Source organism: Mesocricetus auratus, unplaced genomic scaffold, assembly GCF_017639785.1.
Source record: "Mesocricetus auratus isolate SY011 unplaced genomic scaffold, BCM_Maur_2.0 Super-Scaffold_100008, whole genome shotgun sequence".
NCBI classification, from domain to species: Eukaryota; Metazoa; Chordata; class Mammalia; order Rodentia; family Cricetidae; genus Mesocricetus; species Mesocricetus auratus.
In genome coordinates, this window is record NW_024429192.1 from 36393552 (window position 1) to 36418321 (window position 24770).

Consider the following 24770-nt stretch of genomic DNA (forward strand, 5'->3'; position numbering starts at 1 on the left):
TCCAGGCAGGGAATCAGTTTGAGGCTGGCAAGCAAACACCTTAGGTAGAAATGAACTTAAACGATTGTAGGGTCTGTTCAGATTATTTATCTAGCCCCCCCAAACCTTCTTGAGTCCTTGGTTTTAATTTCCTAAACGTTTGGGTGCCTCCTAGCTTGCGAACTGACTCATCGCCACTCCCAGCACTCTTCTGGCAAAGTGTAGGCGCCCACTCGTGAATGGGTGAGTGGATTCGTAGCAACAAGGCGGGAAAGGGGGTTCGCTTCCTCGAGATGTGACTGACTCGCTGACTGCGACAGCCACAAATCAACAACAAGAAGCAAACCGCTTTGGGCCGACGTCTACTTCCAACCAGGCTCCGAGAACCCGTCCAGCACTGCGGGCTACGCCCCGCCAGCCGGAGAAAGGGAGGAAATGCTGGCTGTCAGAAAAACCGGAAGTGCTGCTGACTTCCCCGCGCATGCGTGCCCGCCCGGGCTCCCACTTCCTACGCCCGGTCACCCAGTGAGGAAGCGGGGCCGCTCACCCGACGCAGCCGGGTCTCCGCCGGGTCCCGCGTCCCGCCCCACACGGCGCATGCGTTCTGGGCTGGCCCGTTCGCTCAGAGGCGGGGCGACAGGCCAGGGATTTTTTTTTTTTTCCTTCTTGCTCCCGCCCCTGCTCTTCCCACCTGCCACGTACGGGGCCGCGGCCGTCGCTAGGCTTGTTGGGTGTGAGCGATTGGCCAGGCCCGCGCTGCTTACTGCTCGGCGGAGGGCGGCCGAGCGCTGTCCGAAGCTTCCCTGCGACACTGCGGAGCCCGCGGCGGCCACGCAGCGGCCGGGTCGGCGGACACAGCGGCCTCGGCAAGCGGGTACGGCCGCCGGAGCCCCGCGTGCGGCCGCTCTCTGAGGAGGCCGGGGAACCCGGGAGCGCTGGCGGGCTTCTGGAACCTCCCAGCGCCGGGCGGGTGGGGCGGGCGACCGGGGGAAGGGGCCGGGGGGGGGTGGGGGGGCCGGGGAGGCCGGCGAGCCGCCCGGCGCGGGGGAGGGGCAGCCCCGAGGGGGAGGGGAGGGCACCCGGCCTGGCCTGGCCTGGCTTGGTCCCGCGGGCGTTTGAGCCCGCTGATACCCCGTTCCTGGTCCCTCGGGGCCCCCAAGGGCTTGACTTACACGATTAGAGACAGGGGCTTGAGGAGGTCTGGGGCATTTGGTGCCTCACCCTCCAGAACGGCTTGGGAGGTGGGGAGAGTTGAGTGAATCATTCAAGGAAGAGAAAAGGGGCTTGAGGAGGCCGGGGTGTTTGGTGCCTGACCCCTCGAGTGGTTTGGATGGCGGGCCGTGAACCCCAAGGAAATAAATAGATTGGATTCACAAAAAAAAGGAGCCCCAGTCGGGACACTGTCATGCTTAGTGTCCCCTTGGGGCCTTGCCCAGTTTTACTGATGACAAATCGGAACTTTTGTAAGTTTTGTGTCTGGGCACTGTAGGAAGAATTGTAGATGCCTGATCCTCAAAGTATACAGAGTTGGCCATTACTGTCCCTTTTCATGTGAAGAAAGTACACCTTGAAGAACTTGAGCTCACATAGCTACCGGTGAAAATGGTTACCATTCTTGCTACAGGCATGTCACACAGATTTTTGAGACCTCTTGGCAGACTTAGAATAATCGCGTTTCTTTTTATTTTTAAGGAAACTGCTTAGTGGGTGTGTGTGATAGAAGCTTCTGAATTTTATGAGTGCCTTACCCTCAGTAAGCTAGAAGAGTCTGAGGCTTGACCATTGAGCGTACTTCCTAGTGTAGAGGGCGGGCTTTGTGTCTTTGGGCACATCAGTGTATCCCAGTCATCAGAAAATTTACTGGATGGAGGGCACATTAATGGCTGAGTCACTTCTGAACTTCAGAAGTAAAAAGACAGCAACAAGATAGGTCAAAAAATGTCATAGGACTCCTAGCAGTTCTAGGGACTAATTCATGTTAACCAGACTGGAGTTGACACCCGTGTGGATGCTGTTTTCTCGAGGGACAGGAGATAACTGAAGCTTGTGTATGTACCTGAGTTCACTACACCGTTACAGTCAATAGGAAGCACCAGAAGTGAGTTGGGGCCACCAGCGGCAGGTGTTAAGGATGTGTAATGTTAGTTTTAAATCCGTTGGAGTTCATTGCTTCCTGTTCCCCTCAAGTGGTTTTGTGCTGGAACTTTGTCTTAGCTGGGAGTGTATCTTGATATGAGGTGCCCTCCCCCCAGCCACATAAAGAAGGTGGCCAAACCATCTGAAATTGACTTATGTTCCAGCTTTCTTCTCCAAGTGCCTTTTTTGTGGAGGACTTAAAGCTCCTCATGTGGCCTTTGTATGTCAGGTACTGTTTTAGGTGCTTCAGGGAATGTGTAATAGCGTTTTACTAAAACTGAGCACTGGTCCTTATTCAATATATTGCTGGTTTGTATGGCCTATAGATAGAAGGCAGTACATCCAGGTTTGTTGAAAGATCTTTCCTTTAGAGCTGCCAGTGAAAGCATGGGGTATTTACCATCCTGTTAAAGTTACTATACTTTAGAACCTGGGCTTAAATGTTTCTTAAAGACAGAGGACAAACTTGGCCAACAAGTAAAGAGTTGGTTCTATAGAGGTTTCAGGTCATTACAATCCTTCTGAGAAGTTTGTTGTGAGACTTATAAAAACTGTGTGCTCTTTGTATTAAGATAAGCATGGCGTCCAAATTGTGGACCGTAGTTCACTTTGTTCTTCCGTGATCTTGTTCAGGTTTCCTGCCCCATCTCGTTAAAGAGTTACTAGTAAAAATGTAATCTCACAGGATAGTGAAGGGGTGTATTCATTTAAGGGACAGTCAGAGGGAAAAACTGAAGTATTTATGTGAGGAGTATTGGGAGAGTTGTAGTTAATAATCATGACATAAGTTAGGATTTTTAAAAGCTTCCTAAGTTGAATAGTTTGGTAGTTTGGTGGGTGAGGACTTTTCCAGTAAAGGGGCAGGCAGAATGACTGCAAGAGAAGTGGGCTGATAGCGATTCAGAACTTTTAGAGAAGGAAACAGAAAGCTGCCAGGACTGGAAGTTCAAGATTGAAAGCAAAATGGCCAGAAGGAGGTTTAGGACAGCGTAAACGACTCCCAGTGGTCATTCACTTGGAACAGATGAAAGGGCTGGTGGGATGAACATTCTGTGTTGGTAGATAAGCATGTTCAGGAATGACTTGGCCTTCAGAAAAAGATTAACCCATTATTTGATCATAAATATGCACTTTACAATAGTAATTTGAATTGTTAAAGGTCTTAGTGTTTAGAATTTAAGATTATAAAGATGTAAGACATACTGAATAACCTGAAGTAAGGTAGTAGGAGGAAAATAAAATCCAAGAAGGGAAAATTCTGTAGCAAACTTGTATTAAGTACCTACTTTTGTCACTTTTTAGATTTTTTTTTTTTTTTTTTTTTGGTATTTACGAGACAGGGTTTCTCTGTATTGTTTTGGAGGCTGTCGGTCCAGCCTGGCCTTGAACTCACAGAGATCTGCCTGCCTCTGCCTCCCAAGTGCTTGGATTAAAGGCGTGCGCCACCACCGCCCGGCTAGATTTTTTTATTTTATGTAATACCAGGTATTTATGCTTGTCATTGATCTATACCCTTATCCCTTTTTCTTTTGAGAGAATCACCAGTAGCCTGGACTGATCTTGAATTGGCTTTGTAGTTGAGGGAGCCTTGAGTTCCTGATCCAACACTTAGTTCTCTTTTTTCTTTTCAAAGTAAAGATTGCATGGCTGGGGGAATGACTCAATTGTTAGGAGCACATACTATTTCAGAGGACCTGAGTTCAGTTTCCAGTACCCATACCAGGGGCTCACAACCACCTATGGCCCTAGCTCCTGGTGATCCAACACGCTGGCCTCCTGGGGCACCTGCTCACAATTAAAAATAAAATAAATCTTAAAAAAATACAGGAAGGACTGCAGTCTAAATATACACATCACTCTGGTTGGAGATAATGGGTTGGTAGATTAATGGAGTTGTGTAACTTGATCGTGGATAGTTTTGTCAGAAAGCTCAGTAGAATATTACTCATTTGTCCTTTCTCTTTGAGTTTCCAAAATAGGGAATTAGAAAAAGTACTCTTGACATCTTATTTAGGAAAAATAGGAGGTTCTAATTTCATGTTCATATGTGCCCCCTCTCCCAGGTTAACATTAGAGTTACAAGTTGACAATTTTGTAGCCATTGTCTGTTTGAATAACTGGTATATACAAGGCCTCTTCTAGGCTCTAGGAAGACAGCAAACAAAACAGGAACTTCTGTATAATGAAGAGAACAGTAAAAATGTCTTATAGTGTTTAGTGCCTTGAAGCAAAAGAAAGCAGGTGAGAAGATAGTGATGAGGCACTTTAAATTAGATTGTTAGAACACTCTTAACTGATGACATAATTAGCAGTCTGGTTCTGGTGAGGGGTGTGAAGAGGTCAAGGCAAAGGACACAGTAAACACGAAACCTGGAGTTGGGAGGGGAATCTTAAACATTGGTGTAGCAGATGTAAGGGAAAGGAGGAGGAAATGGACATTAGAGTTTCTAGTTTGTTGAAAATACAGTGAATGTGCATGGAGGTAAATAAGAAGACCATTCGAGACATTTTAAGATACATCAGATAAAATGTTCCCTTGGATGAAGTTGATGATAGTAAGGATACTGAATTGGTTGGATTCCCAAAACATTTTGAAGGTGGTGGTACCAACCAGGTTTGCTGCCACTTTAGATGTAAGGTGTGAGAAAAGGAAGCTGCAAGGCCTGTTTTGTTGTTTCACTAGAAGAAAAGAGTTACCCACAGATGTGAAAACTTTGGGGTAGAAAAATCAGACATGGTATTGGTATTGTCAGTTAAGTAGTTGAGTATAGAAGTAAAATAATGCTATACATAGTAGAAATTACGTTAGTAATAAAATGTTCCCGGACCATTTAGAACATATGTTAACAAGACAGGCACTTACTACCTCTCCACCTCCTCGAAACAGGGTTTGTCTTGTAACAGCTCTGGCTGTCCTGGAACTGGGTTTGTATACCAGGCTGGCCTCCAACTCACAGAGATCCACCTTCCTCTGCCTCCCACCTCGGTCACCATCACCAGCCCCAGTTGCTAGGTCCTTTCTTCAGGGTTAACATTCTACAGCTTTCTACTTTTAACTTGTTTGATTGTTGAATCATCACAACTATCTCATCAGTTTTTTTCCTAGAGCTGTATATATAGAGCATCCTGGAGTCCACCATGAATGGACAGTTGGACCTAAGTGGGAAGCTTATTATCAAAGCTCAACTTGGGGAAGACATCCGCCGAATTCCCATTCATAATGAAGACATTACTTACGATGAGTTAGTACTAATGATGCAGCGTGTGTTTAGAGGAAAACTTCTGAGTAATGATGAAGTTACAATAAAGTATAAGGATGAAGGTAAGAACATTTTTAAGGTCTAAGTATTATTCCTTTGCCCACTTTTTTAATGGATTATCTCCCTCAACCTTGAATGGCCACTTTCTTTTATTTACTGCTTATATAACTTATACAATTCCTTTGTTCTTTAAAAATGTAATTTATTATTAGAAGGGAGTGTCTGACATTTTCACATGGTACTTTTACAAATATTTTCTTTCTCTTCCTGCCCAAATTTCCACATGTATGTTCAAAGTTAAAAGGGATTTTCACACTATATATTGGACAAAAAAAGGATTTCTGTACCAACCAAATATGGGAAAGCTGGTTTAAATAGAGGCAGGTATCTCTCCGTATCTCTTTATTCTTTTTCTCTTTTTCCTTTGGCAGGGTCTTAACTATGTAGTCCAGACTGACTTGGCCTTGAGGCTTACTGCACTTGGCTAGCTGTGTTTCTTTGTTGCAAAGTTGCCAGTGTGCATTATGCTGATACATATTGTGATAAAGCTCGTGGGGGACCTTGGCGGATTCCTTGGCAGGCGAGTCTGACCTAGGCGGAGGGACAAACATGCCAGGCAGACAGAGCTTACTGAGAAGTTTTATTAGGAAAGGAAAGGTGGGGAGAAGGAAAGAGACAAGGCGTAAAGAGGCACAGAGACAGAGATGACAGAAGAGAAGGGGGAGAGGAGAAATCCTGTCTGCCCCATGGGAACAGCAGGAAAGAGAGAGTGGAAAGAGAGGGAACGTGGATGGAGGGCTTTCTTTTAAAGGGGTCCTTCGCACCTGGGCTGACCAGGGTACTGTCTGAATGCTTCTGCCAGGTGACAGTGGCAGGCCAGTATAATGCCTGAATCCTTACAATATGCATTGTCAGTTTATTGTTTGAAGTGCTCTTGGGCTCATTTGACCACAACTAGTTTTTACAGAGATAAATTTTGCTTGATAAATACTTCATAAAACAGAATTATTTAATCAGACTTCTTTGTTAACGTTACTATTGGAATTTCTTTTTAGGTGGTTACTGTGTCATTTGTACTATTAATGTTCAGTCTGTTTCATCTTGGGCTTAGCATTTAGTCTTGCTGCTTATGCTGTCCTTACTGAAACTGTGTCATCTTTTAATACCGCTAACACTGCTTTTCCTGATTTTCTTTTTATCACTAACAGCTACTTTTCTGTGAGGACTGGCTTTGAGTCATGACTGTTACTATAGAAACCTTACTTTCTCTGTGGTTCAGCATTCAAGAAGTATTAACTTCCATCCAGTGGCTTACCCTGAGCATTAATATCCAGTATGCAGATGAACAGAGTAGGAAGGGAATTTTCTTGCTAGGGTTTGAGATGATGTATACCTGTACATATAGTGTTCATCTGAACCGCATCACATGGCTTTGCTGAGCTACAATGGAAATTGTTCATCTTTGCTCCTATTTTGTATAACTTACAATACATTGTAAATGATTTGGTGATCAGCTAAGTTGGTCATCTGCCAACGTGTAGATTCTCCTTTGCTGTTGGCATGTGGTCTGAGAATACCCAAACTAAGGTTCGAGAGTCACTCATGGTCTTTCTACTTTCTTGAGCAATCTCATCTGTTTATAAATACAGTTTCACCTTTGTACTATTCAAATATAGTCCTTAGTCAAGTGAATTTCTTCTCTTTCTTGAATTTACAACTCTATTTACTTATTTTTGGTTTTTCAAGACAGGGTTTCTCTGTATTGTTTGGAGGCTGTCCTGGAACTCATTCTGTAGACTAGGCTGGTCTAGAACTCACAGAGATCCGCCTGCCTCTGCCTTCCTAGTGCTAGGATTATAGGCTTGCACCACCAACGCCCGGCTTCAATTTATTTTTTAAATTGTATGGTTTTTTTTTTTGTTTTTTTGTTTTTTGTTTTGGCTGGGGACCAAATCTAGGACTTCTAGGCAAGCACTTTATCAATGAGCCACATGCCCAACACCACAACTCAATATTTTAATAATCATTTTAACCTGAGATGCTCTATTCTTAACTCACACTTAGCACATTGTAAATTGACCTGAGACTCGAGTTCTCTTGTCTCCCTCTGGTGTTGAGGAAAGGTCAGCAAATTGTGGAGGATGAGATAAAAAATACTGTAACTTTGCATATCACAGAACACCTCTGTCATACTACCTTCATTTTTGACAACTTAAAAACGTAAAAGACATTCATTATTCATTATCCTGTTAAAGCAGGAGAGACTCTGTTGGGTTATGGTTTGTGGCTCCCACTTTGGGGTAGCTTCCTTATTGAAATCTGTCCCCTCCCTCCCTCCCTCCCTCCCTCCCTCCCTCCCTCCCTCTCTTGTGGTGTTTTAAAGATTGTTTAATTTGCTCATGTTGTTTCATAGTCTGTGTTGGCCACTACATGAGATAGCAATTCAGATAACATTCTGACAAAGATACTCATTGTGTTTCAGTTATGGGATTCAAAGAAAAAAGACTAAGACTGAGTACTGAAAGTTTTGTACTTTTTGTATGTTATTTTCCTTTATATGTGGTTTATGAGCAGAATGCCTGAGAATTGAACACTGTATGTATCTATATGGGCCTGCTTATAAAGATCTAAAAACAGTTACAAACTACCAATTATGCCTGGTTTCTGACATTGTTCAAAATAAATATGTCTAACAAGTTCTAAAATTGGTTTAGTAGAGTGCCCCAGGACAAAATTACTAACCCAGTTTTTTGAAGACAGCCTTGACATAATCTTGTGGCTGATCCTTCCCCCCCCCCCCCAGCTTTGTGAGTGCTTTGGAAACATTCCGTTGATACAGTGTTTTTATTGTTAGGATCCCAGGGGAGCTTGTGGGGCAGCATGCATTATTTTGTATATATTTACATAAAAACACACTTTTCTGGAGAAAAAACTTCTTCAGTATGGTCAGTGTTATAAAAGATTTCACTCTGGTTTGCTAAAGTGGTCCTGGGAACGCTTTGTACAGCTCAGAGTTACTATAAATGTAACTCCCCCTTGATTGGTGATAGTGCATTTTATTAAAGTGGTATTGAACTTGGTAAATCTAAGATTTTTTTTAGAATGGAAAGGAGGTTTTTCAGTCTAATCTAGTAATTTGGTATATCACTTAAGACTAAAAGTTACAGTGTGTGATTCGTTTTCCAGACAAGGTTTCTCTCTGTAGACCAGGCTATCCCCAGCTAAGAGATTCTCACCTGCCTTTGCCTCCCGTTCCTAGTGCTGGGATTAAAGGTGTGACTACCACATCCTTCTTAACTTTGGCTACATTTTCTCATGAGTATACGATAAATAGGTATAGGATTAGTAAGCAAAGTTGATTTATTATTTTTTAAAAATCCTTTCTTAGGTGATACTTGATTCTTATGGGTGATTCTAATGTGCTCTGTGCTTTATATATATATTTTTAAACAAAAACCTAGTTTACTACTGTTGCAAATCTAATTTATTTTTCTTTTGAATTTCAGATGGAGATCTTATAACAATTTTTGATAGTTCTGACCTTTCCTTTGCAATTCAGTGTAGTAGAATACTGAAACTGACATTATTTGGTGAGTGACATACTTTATAATGAATTTACTTCATTTTTATTTGCTTCTCAGTTACATAGTAACACTTTAAAATACTTAAAATATTTGCATCCTGGTGAGACATTGAATTACCACATGTATTAAAAGTCATAGAAGTTTAAATTAGGCGAAACAAAAATATTTTGGTTTTGAAGTAAGCTATAACTTAGAAAATCTTTAGTAAAAGTACTACAGTTTTTGTAAGGTCAGAATTTTGGCATTGTTAGGCTTTTTTATGTTCTCTTTCTCTAAAATAGTTCTTTTTTTTGGGACTAAGCATGTAAGTCTGCTACTTTGGATGTTATTTTTCAAGGAATAAGACCTAAAAGTGATGGGGGCTATAGCTCAGTAGTAGTGTACTTGTCTGGCATTCACAGGAACCCAAGTTCTAGACAACATTGAAGAAAAAGCTAAAGCTAAGATAAATTTAGTCTTAGACTTTATTTTGTTTTAGGTCTAATAGATTGCCTAGTAGAATGCTTATTGGCTATGATAGAAACAATTTCAGAGTTAAAGTAGTAGCATAATTGTGATTATGTAAAAAATAAAACTAAATATGTACTTTTTGTTTATATTTTTTCTTTTGGTTAATAAATTATATTATTCTGAACCTTAGTGTTTTAGGAAATTCAGCCATGTTCTGTTGATTTAATTTTATGTATTTTTTCCTTCATTTAGGAAAAGCAAATATGAACCAGGGTTTTTTGTTGGTTTGTTTTCTGTCTTTTTTTTAATGTTAATAAAAGCTGTCTAAAGGTATTAATAAGGAATACCTTTTTACAATGTCTCTTAGCCAGAGATAAGAAAGATTTCTCTGAGCCTTTCCTTCTTTCCCAGAGAATATGCTAGGTCAAAAACAAAGGTGTGTTTGCGTGTGTGCGTGTGTGTTTGTATGCATGCAGTTCAGCTTGCCTAGGAAACAGAACCATACCAAAATAAAAACAGATGTGGGTCTGGATTGATGGATCAGCAGTTAAGGGATCTTGCTGCTCTTCAGAAGACCTGAGGTCTATTCTGGCACTCGTGTTAGGCAGCTCACAGTTAACCTGTAATTGCAGCTCTGAGGGATCCCACACTCTATTTTGGTTTGCATGGGTACCAGGAGGCATGCAGACACACACACATAAAATAAATATTTAAAAGAAAATAGGTGAAACTTGGACAGAGAGCAGACAAAGAGAAAGAGAGAGGTTGAAAGAGAGACATACTGAGATTAGAATATTCTTGCTGGAAATTTTAGTTAGTAAAATTGATAGTCTCCAAAATGTGTGTTAAAAGAAGGAATAATAGTATAAGAAAAAACACTATGAAAAAAATTAAGTTTTTAAAAAAGCTTAGTAATTATTTAGAAATGAAAAATAAAATTGAAATAATGAAGTGTACCTACAAAATAACCCTATAGACATAGAGAATAGGAGATGATGAAAATGAAATATACACCTTATATTAAGAACTTTAAGGGTAAAATGGAGCATAAATATATTGAAACATAGCTAAAGACAATTTCAAGATTATATAAAATAAATGAAGCTTTAGATTCAGAAGACATTAAAAAGTCTTGAGGAAGAAAAAAAAGTCCTAACTAAATGTATTATCATGAAACTGGAAAGTATGTAAGACAAAGTTATTATCTTAATAAAGGTGGCTAGAACAAATAAGATTGATCACTGTAAAGCAATTAGACAGTTTGTGTACATTTTTATTTAGTAATAAAAGCTTGTAGATAGAAATCACTTAATGTTTCTTATAATGAAGAAAAGAAATCTTAAGAGTCTACCGAAAAAGTAGAAGTGAAAACATTTTCAAAGGGGTTACCTAAAGCAGTGGATGGATCATTGTTAGAATCTTTAATGTTAGTCTTCAGCAAGAGGGTGATACATGCACATAATCTTCAATTTGAAATGAACATTGTTCATAAAAAATAGATCTAGGAATAGGAAAACAGGTGGGAGAGAAATAATGAACAGTAGTTGTATATAAAGTATGATGAGAGTAAAAAATTTTAAGGCTGGTTTGGGAGCAAATTTGTTACTTAGATTTTTTTACTGAAGTGTGTATAATTATATTTATATATTTTAAATTTAAAATTTTAACATTCTAAAAATACTTTTAGGGGCTAGGGAGAAGGCTCAGTGGATAAGGTTCTTGCTCTACAACCCTGAGGATCTGAGTTCCGATCCACACACTCAACTGAGCACTGGGGTAGAAAGAGACAGGCCTTGCTGGCCAGCCAGTCTAGCTAACTACTTTGGTGAGAAACCTTTCTCCAGAAGTAAGGTTAAAAGCCATAGAGTACTCCATGGGAGTACTCACCAGCATTCATACTCCACATACACAGACAAATTAAAATGAATGAATGAAAGCAAAATGACTTATTTCTTCTGCTTACTTTTCTTTAGTTTGTATTATTTTAATGGCATGCTTATTCTAATTTCATCTCCTAAATTTAAGCACATTAATGATTCTGTTTTAGTTAATGGCCAACCAAGACCCCTTGAATCAAGTCAGGTGAAATATCTTCGTCGAGAACTGATAGAACTTCGGAATAAAGTAAATCGCTTATTGGATTGCTTGGAGCCACCTGGAGAACCAGGACCTTCTACCAGTATTCCCGAAAATGGTAAACTGAGCTTATTTTATTCTACTCTAATGAATTCTTCCACCATGTTTGTGGAGAGAGGGAGGGTGTGTGTGTGTGTGTGTGTGTGTGTGTGTGTGTGTGTGTGTGTGTATTGGCAGGCATAGGATGGCATTCTTCACATCTTTATTCTTGTTCCTGCTTCTGTACATGTCAGCATCTGACAGCTGTTTGTCAGGATTACTGTGAAGTCGCACTGTGCTGCTTCTTGGGTTGAGTCATAGAGCTAAGGGAGCACGGGGCCTGCAACCCCACGTTTAAAGGGCTCTGTAGGGCTGGGGAAGTTGCTTGGTGGAAGAGTACTTGACTGCCTGTGCAGTGCTCAGACTTCAGTCCCCAGTACTGAACAGTAGTAAATAATATACAGGTGAGAGAGCATAAGTCAGTTGTGCTCTTGTGATGATTTCTTTACAGTTAGTCTCATACTTTGATTCGTGAATTGTTATTAGTGTGACAACTAAGGAATTTTAGGAATTGAAACGATCTTATTGTGATTTTTATGTAGTAAAAACTAAAAGTTTCAGGTGCAAAGCAATTTTAGATTAGTACTTTAAAATAGTATATTAAAGTTAATTTTAACACAATTTTTAATAATATGCAAAGGAAAAACTTCTGCATTTTACTGGTGGCAGTATTTATAAATAGTAAAAATAATTTGAGGCTTATTGACACATTTGGAGCCAGTAAATGATGAATAAATATTTGCTGATGATTTAATTTCTAATCTCACCTTTATTTCAGAATATGATGAAATTTGCTAAACTCTGTGATCTTGGACACTTTTATGATGAGGCTTATATGTTTCAGAATAAACAATTTGCGTATTCTAAATTTCTGCCCTTTCTTGTTTGCTTTTGTGTGCATATTTGTGTGTGGGTGGAGGTGCATGGAAGTGCAGCACCGTGTGCGTGTGCTTTTGGATGGAGGTCAGAAGACAACCTAGGGGTCAGTCTTCAGGTGCCTTCCACCTGCTGCTTTATGGCAGGGTCTCCAGTTGGCCTGGAACTTCACCAAGTAGGCTAGTCTAGCTGACCAATGAACTTCAGGAATCTGCTTGTTTCTGCCTCCTGTCATGCCGAAAAATGCTGGGATTATAGGACGTAATGCCTAGCCAGCTGTTACTTGGATTCTGGCATTTCCAAACTCAGGTCCTCTTCAGTGGGAAGCCAGTAGTACCTCTGGAACAGTCTCCCCAGCCATGAACTTTGCCTTTCTAAACTAAAATCAAGGTTTGAATGAAAACATTTTAGACCATTCTCCCAAAAGAATCAAAGTACATTCACATAGCATTTATGTAACCATGTCAAAGATTATGAAGGACAGACCAAAATTCAACCAACATAGCTATTACCATGCAGCAGTTGCCTAAGTGACCCACATTCTTCTCTAAGGAATAGAACTCTGTTATATAGTGTTTCCTGGTTGGCTTGGTTTATTTTAGAGGCCTAGATTAATAGAGGCAGTAGTAGCATGAAGAGGATTCATTTGCAAAGTTAGTGTGGAATGTTCTTGGGCTATTGAAAGACCCTATTGTCTTCTGGCCTCCATGTGCACTTGTGTGAACACACACACACACACACACACACACACACACACACACACACACACACACACACAGGAGTTGGTATTATTACTGTGATGAAACACCGTAACCAAAAGCAACTTGAGGAGGAAAAAGTTTATTTTGCTTACATAACCTAAATTGTAGCACACTAATGGAAACTGAGGCAGGGATATGGAAGCAGGCCATGGAGGAGTGCTGCTTACTGACTTACTGCTTATGGCTTGCTCAGCCTACTGCTTTATAGAACCCAGGACCATCAACCCAGGGGTGGTCTTATCCACAATAGACTGGACCCTCCCACACCAATCACTAATGAAAGAAAATGCCCTGCAGACTTGTGTACAGACCAATCTTAGGGAGGCAGTTTCTCAATTGAGGTTCCTTCTCAGATGACTATAGCTTAGTCAAGTTGACATAAAAACTAGCCTGTTCAAGCTCCACAAACAATAAAATGTAAAATTATTGTGTTTGTGAAGGAGCTTTAAAATAATAATAATTTATTTTCTTTCTCCTTTTCTCGGTTTTCTTTTTGCTTTTGAGACAGTCTTGCTGTGTAGCTCAGACTGGCCTAGAACTCTTGACCATCCTGTCTCAGCCTCCTGAGTACCAGAATTATAGGCAAGCACCATTCTCTGTGCTCAGCTTAATCTAGTAATTCTAAAAATGGGAGTGGTAAGAGGCAATAATTCTTTTTGAAAAACTGCTCTTTATTGTGTATTTCCTTTTACCCATTTTTCCTGAAGCATAAACACACATAAAGAAGAAAGTAAAATGGTTTATAGTTTTGTATTCACAAATTCTTACTCTAGCAGTCCTGACAGTATTTATACACATGGATATTTTCTTGTCTTATATTTTTTATGCCTTTTGAGTATAGATGAAATAAACTTGTTTACTCCTTTATTGTTACAGATACTGTGGACGGCAGGGAAGAGAAGCCTGCTGCTTCTGATTCTTCTGGAAAACAGTCTACTCAGGTTATGGCAGCAAGTATGTCAGCTTTTGATCCTCTGAAAAACCAAGATGAAATCAACAAAAATGTCATGTCAGCATTTGGATTAGCAGATGACCAGGTTTCAGGTAGGTCAATTCCTTTTTCTTATTTCCCTCTTTCCTGGATATGGTGAAATACTACATCTTAAGGCTTTAGCCAGTTATTTTCTTACATATTTAAGTTCCTATAAAACAAGGAAATGCATGATTTCAGCACCCCCAACGAGATTTATTTTGCCCTTTCCAGTCCATAGTACTCTCTTTCTACCTTAAAGAATAGTTACAGTTTGTTTCGGCTAAATTTTGTTAAAAGCAATATTTTCAGATCTAAAAAAACAAACAAACAGAAAAACCCAACTAACTAACCAGGACTGTTTTATTTAAAAAAAAAAAAAAAACTTCCAGATTTTTTGTAGGATTCAAATTGCATTTGGTAGGTTTTGCTGTCTCTTCTGATCTCAGGATATTAAACAGTTTTCAGCTTTAAAGTAGTACTTGTATTGTGATTTACTCTTTCTTCTTAGTTTTGCTTATCATTTCATCAACATTATTTGGGTTTTTCTTTCGGGATCCTTTCACACATTCATTGCTGAGCCCTTCCTTCATGTTTCTGCCTGTTTTGCAGGTTTTCATTGTAAAGTGAGCATTTTCACTAGAGTATCTTTCTGACTTGTGGTTTTTGATGTTTTTATGTATTTCTTTTTCTAATTGCTTTGCTATTGCCCTACCAGACTTAACTACTGGGGACAGTAGCTTGATCTCTGTTTTTCAGCAGTGGATTCTGCTTTCTTTCCTTTTTGATTTTCTCCCTGAGCCCAGTTGGAGTAACCCCCATTCCTGAAACAGATGAATGACTAGAGATTGGGGCACAGTTTATAGTTATTTTTAGTCCAGGTAATTAGCCCTTCGATGACAGGGAGTTTCACCTTTATTTCCAGCTGGTTGTCCACCATGAAGTTGTTAACACAATGGTTTTCTGCCATTGAAGCTACAGAGGTCAAGTCTTGAAATTCTTAATTCACTGTGTTTATCCTGGGTAAATGCTTTCTGGTTTCTGTGATATTTGATTGACAGTAGTTATTTTAAATAATTGTTTTCTTCTGATTTGTTCAAGTTTTTGCTGCCTGGAGAAGGGTTTACTGGAACAATTTACTTTGCCATTTTCAACAGTTGGAGATAGAGAATTTATTTTAATTTTCTTGGAAACTTCTATGGGATCATTCACTGAAGAGAATTGTGTTAGATTTTGAGGCAACAGTTGAATATATTACTTGTCCTTGGCAAAAGATAAACAAATAGTACATCTGAAAAATAGAGGACTTAAATATGAACAACTGTTTCAGTTACTTCAAATGTAAGGAAATGCTATATAAAAGCCTACCTTGAAACTTGAATTGAATGGCATATTTCAGAACAGAATATTATGATTGTGATTTCTATTATATGAAGACCATTTTCATGTGGATTTGTACACTTGGTAGTCATACACTTAGTTGTCTTCATATTGACAGCAACCAGAGTGCTTTCTGAATTCTCACGTGTGATATAGTTAGGGGAGGAAATACCTACCACAGTAATGTAGAATGAAGAGAATAAATGAAGTGTTAGAGAAAATAGCATGAACAACAGTCATAAACTTCATGCAAGACAGAAAAGAAGAGCCAAGCACTGAGTATTTTTAGGATTAATAGTATAGTGTCTTTAGGGAAAGAGTGTGTGTGTGTGTGTGTGTGTGTGTGTGTGTGTGTGTGTGTGTGTGTGTGTGTGTACACAAGTGGTGGTAAACACTCAGCCTTACATTTTAACCTGATAATCAGCTTTTCCATTACTATAACCCAGTGTAGATTCTCATTAGTACATGACCATGATTATTAAGGGGCAAACCGTGTGCCTAAAATGGTGGTATATCAGCTTTGTCTTGCAGTGACAAAATGCCTAAGAAAATAACTTGGCAGTGGTTCTCAATGTGTGGGTTGTGACCCCTTTGGGGGTTGCATATCAGATGCCCTGAATATTTACATTATAATTCTTAACAGCAAAATTACATTTATGAAGTAGCAATTAAATGTATCGCTGGTGTCACCACAACATGAGGAACTGTTTTAAAGGGTTGTAGTATTAGGAAGGTTGGAAACCACTGACTTGGGAAAGGAATATATTTTGGTTTGTTGTCTCAGAAATCTCAGTTCACTGTCCGTTGACTCCATTAGCTTGGCAAAGCACCATAAGGGGATGAGTGTGTATAAGAGAACACTTTGCTTTGTGGTGGTCAGGAAGCAAATGAAAGAGTAAAGGGGGCTAGAGACAAGACAGATTCTTAAAGTACTTGCTCTTAAGAACCCACTCCTTTTTACCTTTTCGTAGCCCACCCAACTATCAGTTTATCAATGAGATAATCCAGTTACAAGGTCCGAACACTTTTGTTTCAGACACTTTCCAAAAGCCTTGGTCTTTGGTAATATTTCAGATTTAAACCATGATAAATTCTCAGGACAGCACTAGAGCGATTAGAGACTTCTTTCAGGGAAAGCCTGTCAATAAGTGAGTATTTAAGCCAAGCTTTAAAGCGGCAATTGCTTTTAGAAGACTTGATTGTAAGATCTTTAACTCATAACCCTTCCGAGTAACCTTGAAGTCAAAACATGTGTGGTTTTTACATAATTTAATATTTGGTAACCTGCCCAAAGTCAGCAGTCACTGTTAGCTCTGGCAATGCAGCCTAAGTAATTGAACTCCAAAAACTCTTTACGTCACTCCTCTGTGTTGCTAAAGTAACCTAAAGGAATACGCCATCTGTAGTTATCTTCAAATAATATACCTCTTGACTGTCATGTATTAGAACTGTACAGAGAATCTACATTTTCTGTACTCGCTTCTGTGTTCCTTATCCTGGCAGAAGTTGATTGACAGCAGGTGTAAGTAGAGTCCTAGGCATTGTAGAAGCAGAAAAGAATCAGAGCATGGCCGAAGTTCTTAAAATCTTAAGGAAACCAGGACCTATGTAGAAATAAAGTAGAACTCAGTGTAGCTCCTAATAAAACTAAGCCATAGAGAAATTCACTTGGGAATAAAGTATAAGTCAAAGGCTTATTAGAATTGTAACTGGGTTTAAAGAATGTCATTTAAGTAATATGACTGTTGTAATTAATCATAGTGGAAGAATGGTGATAAGTAGAGGCCAAAATATGATTAGATTTCCTATGATGCCTAAAAGAGGACCATGTGAGAAGTGAGAAATGTTTGGATCCCTGACTATAACCAGGATGACTAAATTGAGCTTGTAGACAGTAGAGACCTGCATAAGAAAACAGTACTGTTTTTGGTAGCCTGTAGATAGGTTTGATTTTGATATGGGAAGTTAGGACTCAGGAATTTGGCATTTCACACATTGTAGGGAATGACTTATAGTTTTGACTTTGGATCCTGAAGACTGGAGATGTGAAAATACAGAGCACATAAGCTTAGTGTTGTATTCTTGGTGATATGGTTGTTGCATAGCAATTTGATTAGCCTGTACTCCTAATTGCACTTGTTAGGGAAAGACCTTGGACAGGGTCACTAACTGACTTTTCATGACCATCCAGGGCCGCCCAGTGCTCCTGCAGAAGACCGTTCAGGAACTCCTGACAGTATTGCTTCTTCCTCCTCAGCAGCGCACCCTCCAGCAGTTCAGCCACAGCAGCCTCCATACACAGGAGCTCAGGCACAAGCAGGTCAGATCGAAGGTAAAAGAACATTCAGAGCCCGCGTGTGGGAAGGGACGTGTACAAGTATTTACTGAAGCATTATTGGTAGTAGCAACCCATTTACATAGGTAATCCCACTGTCTACACAACGTAAAATAGTTTTATTTACTGACGTGGTGTGATTTGTTGTCATAGAACCAAATAATATATTGGGTATGTGTCTGATTATTGAAAATTAGAAAAAAGGGATGAAAAATGTTTAATGTAAACACAAAGTGAAAGATTGAGGGAAATTACTTTATAGTCTCCCCTCCAAAAACTATACATTTTCTGTCACTTAAAAAGGTTTTAAATAGACACAATGAGCATAATTTTAGTTAAATAATGTAAATTGCTTATTTGGTTATCAGTGCATTTTAACTCAATTTTTTTTTCCCAAGTATGTGTCCTCAGTGCACATTTTACTTTAAAGCAGTAAACATCAGGTGGTGCTTTGAAAATTTGTACCAAAGGATCAGTTGGTGATAATGGTGTATAATAATAATAAACCAAGTTCTTAGCACCTAAAGCAAGTTATTGAAGTGAACATTTACATTAAAACTAGCCTAAGATGAGCTGTGACTAGAATCCTTTTGATATTTTTCATGCTTATCCCTGGATTAGTGTGAGTTCCTGGGAACTAGCAGGGACTAGTCTGAAGAGTGGTTAATAAGAATTCTTATGTTAAGTCTTTTCTCCACCAACTATAATTAGTCTTACTCTGCATCCAAAATACAACAGCCATAACTAGACCTGAAGTGGGTATGGGCTCAAGTGGGAGGTAGAACACAATGCAGTTTGGATGGACAAAGTGTAACAGCTGTGTTAGGTGAACTAAAAGCTACAGAAACACTACTGCTGTAGGTCATTGAGAAGTGTACAAAGTAAGGTCAGTGAGCAGGAATGAGATGTAGTGCTTGCTTAGCAGAATTTCACATTGTCTTTTGAGGGTTTTTTTGATTGCCAAAATTTCAAATCAGTAAACTTTTAAGAATATGAAAGTTTATATTGTGAAAATGGTCTTCCACCTGTGTTCTCTAGCAATCACATACCCCCTTCCAGAAGCATCAGGTTAATACCATCGATGTATTTACTTTGGAGTGGTACTTATTATATGCCTTGCTATAGCACTACTGTTTATCATACATTTAAGGATATAGTCATAAGCATAAAGATTAATAACTAGACTAGTTCTGGGTCAGTGTTATACAAATTATATTAGAAGTCATATATAATTTAGTTATCAGATGCCTTAGAACATTTTCTTAAAGGTACCATCAAATTTAATATGCTTTATATAGTCAAGTTAGTCTAATATATCAATCTGAAAGCATTGATTTAGGAAGATGTTAGTAGCTGTTGTTTTTTGTGTATTAGCAGTGTGGCAGAGATGTGGCACATTTTAAACCTCATATGGTATGTCTAGCTGCATGTCGGTAGCTCAGATGCCACATCTTGTGGGCTGTTGTGTTGGATAGAATATATAGCTAAAAATAGGTGGTGCAGCTACTTTAGTGAATACTTTGTATTTTTAGTGAATACAGTGTATACATTTTAGACATTGCCAATACATCAACTTCCAGTTGTATTTTGAGCAGAATTATCAACAGAAAGTATGACTTATTTGGTTAACAATCTCTTATGAAATTAATGAATTACAAGTTATTAATTGAATACTATAAATACCATATTTTCTCCAAAAGTGTTTGTTACTATTGATTGTAATTTTAATATCTTCTTCAGATGGAAGGCTCAGGCTTAAGTATAGTTCAGTGGCCAAGCACATACCTAGCTTATGTGAGGCCCCAGGTTTAATTTGAACAGTGAAAACCTAGAGGCAAACCAATCTTTGAGTTAATTCCAGACCAGCCAAGGCTACATAATGAGACTCTTGCCTCAAAAATAAATAGCAAAATAAAAAGGGTCTTGAGAATATAGTTCTATTTCAGTTAATGATGGAGAACTGTCTGAGAAATGTCATTAAATAACTTTGGCCTTGTGTAAACATCCTAGAATGGTGGTTCTTAACCTTGCTAATGCTGCGACCTTTTAGCACAGTTCCTCATGTTGTAGTGGCCCCCAGTGATAACATTTTTTGTTGCTATTTCATAACTAATTTTACTGCTGTTATGAATTGTAATGTAAATATACATGTTTCCCTATGGCTTTTGAGGGTCACAGCCCACAGGTTGAGAAACACTGCCATAGAGCATGTTTATATAAACAAAGGTGGTTCCAACATCAATAAGTGATACAATATAGTGTATTACACAATGAGTTACCATGTTGAAAATAATTTAATAAAAGGACGATGTTACTGCTAAAAACAAAATGACTTGTAATGAGAAAAGTTCTATGAATCATTAGAGAGGTATTGTTAACATACAAAGATATGTGAAACTGTACATGGCAATGTATTTGTCCCCTTTCTCTGATTACTTACCTGGTGGTGTATAGTTTTAACAGTGAATTTTCTGGAGTTTATGAAGTGGTAACATAAGCATACATACATACTTGCTTCCAGCTAACATTCTTAGCAGCTTACCTATGGCAGAACAAGTAGTCACCCTTCTTAATTTATTCTTGTCGCCATAGACATTTAAAGTATAATGAATACATTATTATTCAATGTGCTTATGCATTAAATTGGGAGGTAATATAAAGGTGCCCTAAAAATATTTTTCTGCAAAGTTAAACCTTCTTTTTCTGTCTGTATTTTCTTTCATAGGTCAGATGTACCAACAATACCAGCAGCAGGCTGGCTACGGGGCCCAGCAGCCTCAGGCTCCTCCTCAGCAGTACGGTATTCAGTATTCAGGTGAGCAGGTGTTAAAAGGGAGTTAATTTGCAGCTTTTGATTTGTTTCTATATTCATTAAATTTTACATCCTTTCTCCTAAGTACATTGTCAATAGGTGTTAAGTACTTATTGGGAAAGCGATTTACATTGAAATTGTCATGTTTTATCAAGTCAGCATTTTATTTTTTCAGTGATCAGTTATGATGTAATTACAAAGATGATTCTGTAGTAATGTTAGTAAAACATTTTTATACTATAGATTAGCAATCTAAACTCTTAGATAACTTCAAATTGAGAAAAAATTTAAGATTTTCTTTATCTGTACCACTCATAATTCTAGAATATTCTTAGTATTTGTAGATATATCAACAATTTCCCCACATATGCAAAAGTAAACTTAATAAAAACTAAATTAAATTACTTGGATATTTAAGCTTGTTGAATATACACTAGACTACAAAAAAAAAAAAAGAAAAGAAAAGAAAAACCCAAAACATGTTTACAGTAGGATTCAGGCAAGTAAGAGTATTTAGATGTTTGAACCGTGCTTTCAGATGAGGTGACACAGTTGTCATCCGACCCAGGAGTTTCAAACACATGGCATGTCCAAATCATCTGAGAAGCTTTTTTGTAGCTGGGTCCCATTCCCATAGACATTTGAGTATTTTGCTTTATTTTCACAATCTGTCCACTGGAGATATGATTAGATGAATTTCTTTGGTATAGCTTTGGTTATGATTTAGGTACTTTTTCCAGTTACCTCATAGTGTCTATCCACTTTGTATAAATAGACATATATATCAGATATAGCTATAGTGTAAATCTGCTACTTTATTAGGACACTCTGTCCTGCTTGTTTCTCACTTATCCTTGTGGCCATTGCTGATACAGTTAGGCACTCTACTGAGTAGTTACAACAGTGAGAGAAGCAATGTAGCCCATAAAACCGAAAATATTTACTATCTGGCCCTTTATAGGAAAAGAGACCGAACCTTCATCTTTTATTGGTATGGATAGTTGCTGATTGCTGACCTAGACTACAAAATTTTGTCAGTAGTTAAATTTGGAATATTTTCACACATTTCAGTAATTTCATTTGAATTCTATTTGCTGTATAGTGATTTTTACATTATAATTTCAAAATACAGATGGAGTGAATTTAAAGGAAATGTCACCTTTTTTTAGTGTTGTCCTTTTCAATTAAATAATGTCTGTAGTACAAATTATATAATGTATAGAAATAATAGGCTGCCAGAGCTGAAGAGATAAGTGTCATCATCTGACCTAGGAGATGCTCTCAAAAACTCATTGTACTTTAGGACCTCCTGAGCAGCTTCTTAACTCCTGGGGTTTGACTTCGTTTGCTTGGAGGTCATTGTATAGCCAGGGTGAAGCCCCACTGATCATGTCCTACTCACTCAAGACATGCAAATACCCAGTGAGGGAGCTGGGGCCCAACCTTGTTCTCTTGACTTACACCATTTTATGTTTTCCAGTTCAGAGCAGAGTGGTCAATATTGTAGGCTTAGTTGTAGGTATTTACTTAAAAAAAATTTCTTGCAGTTTGTGATAGTCTTCACATAACATTCATTTTGGGAGTTTTGGGGTGCAGTAATGGAAATAAGTAGATGTAATAGAGAAGGATTGCTACATTATGATTGATAGCCCAGTAGATTGCTACTGAAATGGCATTGCTATCACTTACTGCTGTTTCCTCTCCTGAGCAATAATTAAGACTCCAGGTACTTCCTGATTCAATTTTTTTAAAAGTTTAGATTCCCGTTGCAGAATGAAAAGACATTTGTTTTTGTTGTTCCTCCTTCAAGTGGGATAGTCATTTTCAATTTAAAGGTGTTCCACAAAAGCTTACAGCAAAAAGTTACTCTTTAAAGATTTTGTAGGGGCTGGTGATTGGCTCGAGGCTGAGAGCAGCTTACAACCACCAGAAATTCCAGCTAGTCCTATGCCCTCTTCTGGCTTTTGTGGGTGGGTGTGCAGGCTCACACACAGTTTTTAAGCTTTGTGTAGAAGAAAGGAAAACTTACATGACATTTAAGATCTTAGCATAAATTATGTTAGTTCAGTATTTAGATGCTAGCATGAGGAAAATGTTTTGGTTACTTGATATCTAAGCTTTCTCTTAGAAGTTTTATTTAGTCTGGGTCTTCACCCAGCAAAGTGCTTTTCAAATTTCTTCTGTTATTTCTGACCCGACTAGTCCTATTTCCTTGACTTTGCCTGGAGACATATCAGTGGTGCCGGTGGTAGTGACATTGACCAATCTCTGACACTTTTGGTTTGCCAGTTTTCCCTTTGACCTTTTCCAGTTTTGTTCATGGACTTTTATCATAAAGGTTTCTTTCATAAGTAAATTTTGAACCCAGGTTCAAGGTGAGTTCAGAATATACTCAAATTCATTCAATCCTTTTTTTTTTCCTAAATGCAGGGTTGTACATATTTTAATAATTGTCTTATGTATCTGGTATTTAATGCTGACAGGATTCCAGTCATTGGAGAGGTTTCATTGCAAGTAGCTGCAGGTGTGTTTCATGGTAGAGATAAAAGTTTTCAGTGAAGCAGATTTTATTTTAAATTATATCTAGTAAATTATGACTAGATGTTGATTGTGGGGCAATGTGATTTTTTTTTGTTTGTTATGCCATACTAAGTCACAATTTGAGTTGTAAAGGCAAAGTGTCCAATACCAAATATAAAAGATTTTAAGAAATGTCAAAACAGTACTTAGTAATTCTTGTTATTTATAGTGAATAAACTTTAAAACACTTCATTTTTATGAAGAGTATTTGTAACATTGTTTCATTTCTAAAGTAATATCTTTTCATGTGGTACTGTTAAATAGGACCTCTCTCCAAACCTTCGTTTTATGATTTTCATCTTGAGTATCTATTCTAGGAATTATATGCAGATGGGAATTTGCTCAAGGGTTATTTAGTTTCAAAGCAATTATAATGAAAAGACATATGTATAGTAACTTGAATTTTAGAATATAGATTTTAAAAATTTTTAGACAATTTTATACTTGGCCTTGATACTTTATGCTGAACTTACTATGTAAATATTTGTGAATACATTTATTAAATTTTTAATCATCTTTGGTCCATAGCAGTAAGACTAGTTCTCTGGAAAACTTTCACCAAAAGAACCAAGACATACGTTATTTATTTTGCCTTTACAGCTAGTTACAGTCAGCAGACTGGACCCCAACAACCTCAGCAGTTCCAGGGATATGGCCAACAGCCAACTTCCCAGGCACCAGCTCCTGCCTTTTCTGGTCAGCCACAACAACTGCCTGCTCAACCACCACAGCAGTACCAGGCGAGCACTTATCCTCCACAAACTTATACTACCCAAACATCTCAACCTGCTAATTATACTGTGCCCCCTGGCACTCAGCCTGGAATGGCTCCAAGCCAACCTGGTGCTTACCAACCAAGACCAGGTTTTACTACACCATCTCCTGCAGGTACCATGACCCCTCCTTCCAGTGGGCCCAACCCTTATGCACGTAACCGTCCTCCTTTTGGTCAGGGCTATACCCAACCTGGACCCGGTTATCGATAAGGAGGTTCAGCTACACTAATGATGGCTAATTGCCTCCCAAAAGACTACAATACTATTTTGTTTCAATTTGTACTGTATTGAAGTTCAGAAATTTAAAAAGCAGAGCAATTTTTATGATATCATTGTTGCTGTTAATTGAAAGTATAATTTGCTGGAATACATACACAGAAAGACCAAAATGAACATTGTTTCCTCCCCTGCTTAAAACTGTAGCAGCTTCTTAGTTATTTTGGAACACTACTCTTTCATGTAAAATGATTGGCTTTCTACTTCCAAGAGGATATTAAAAACCTAGGCTAAGGTTCAGCCGTCACACTTGGCTATTTACTATTAACATGATGTACTAAAAATAGAACCCTTTGGCAAGATGACTAGACATTATGTATAAAATGTAACACTGATAGGCTAATAAAGGTGATTGAATCCAATAGTGGTCTTGTAATTTAATTATTTCAGGCATAAGGAAAATAGTCATCTTATTGGTAT

At 38.5% G+C, this 24770-nt stretch overlaps 1 protein-coding gene across 2 annotated transcripts; it reads left to right on the forward strand.

Moving 5' to 3' along the window:
* The first annotated feature begins 714 nt into the window (after positions 1–714).
* Positions 715–24712, forward strand: Tfg (trafficking from ER to golgi regulator). 2 transcript variants are annotated; one of them, XM_040750677.1, is made up of 9 exons: positions 715–853; positions 5210–5437; positions 8882–8965; positions 11457–11603; positions 14098–14265; positions 17763–17903; positions 20632–20721; positions 23202–23242; positions 23899–24035. In XM_040750677.1, exons 2-8 carry the CDS (start codon positions 5254–5256, stop codon positions 23234–23236), a joined length of 849 nt encoding a protein of 282 aa, XP_040606611.1. In that variant the 5' UTR covers positions 715–853; positions 5210–5253; the 3' UTR covers positions 23237–23242; positions 23899–24035. The 2 variants fall into 2 exon arrangements, with proteins under 2 accessions (XP_040606611.1, XP_040606610.1); XM_040750676.1 differs by lacking the exon at positions 23202–23242 and having other exon boundaries at positions 23899–24712.
* The last annotated feature ends 58 nt before the right edge of the window (positions 24713–24770 follow it).

What these genes read in the sequence shown, in the direction of transcription:
- Tfg (XM_040750676.1), top strand. Translation starts at nt 5,254, where the DNA reads ATGAATGGACAGTTGGACCTAAGTGGGAAGCTTATTATCAAAGCTCAA. An exon ending in TACCAGTATTCCCGAAAATG is followed by an intron (nt 11,604 to 14,097) that starts GTAAACTGAGCT and finishes TTATTGTTACAG; the next exon opens with ATACTGTGGACGGCAGGGAA. An exon ending in ACAAGCAGGTCAGATCGAAG is followed by an intron (nt 17,904 to 20,631) that starts GTAAAAGAACAT and finishes TTTCTTTCATAG; the next exon opens with GTCAGATGTACCAACAATAC.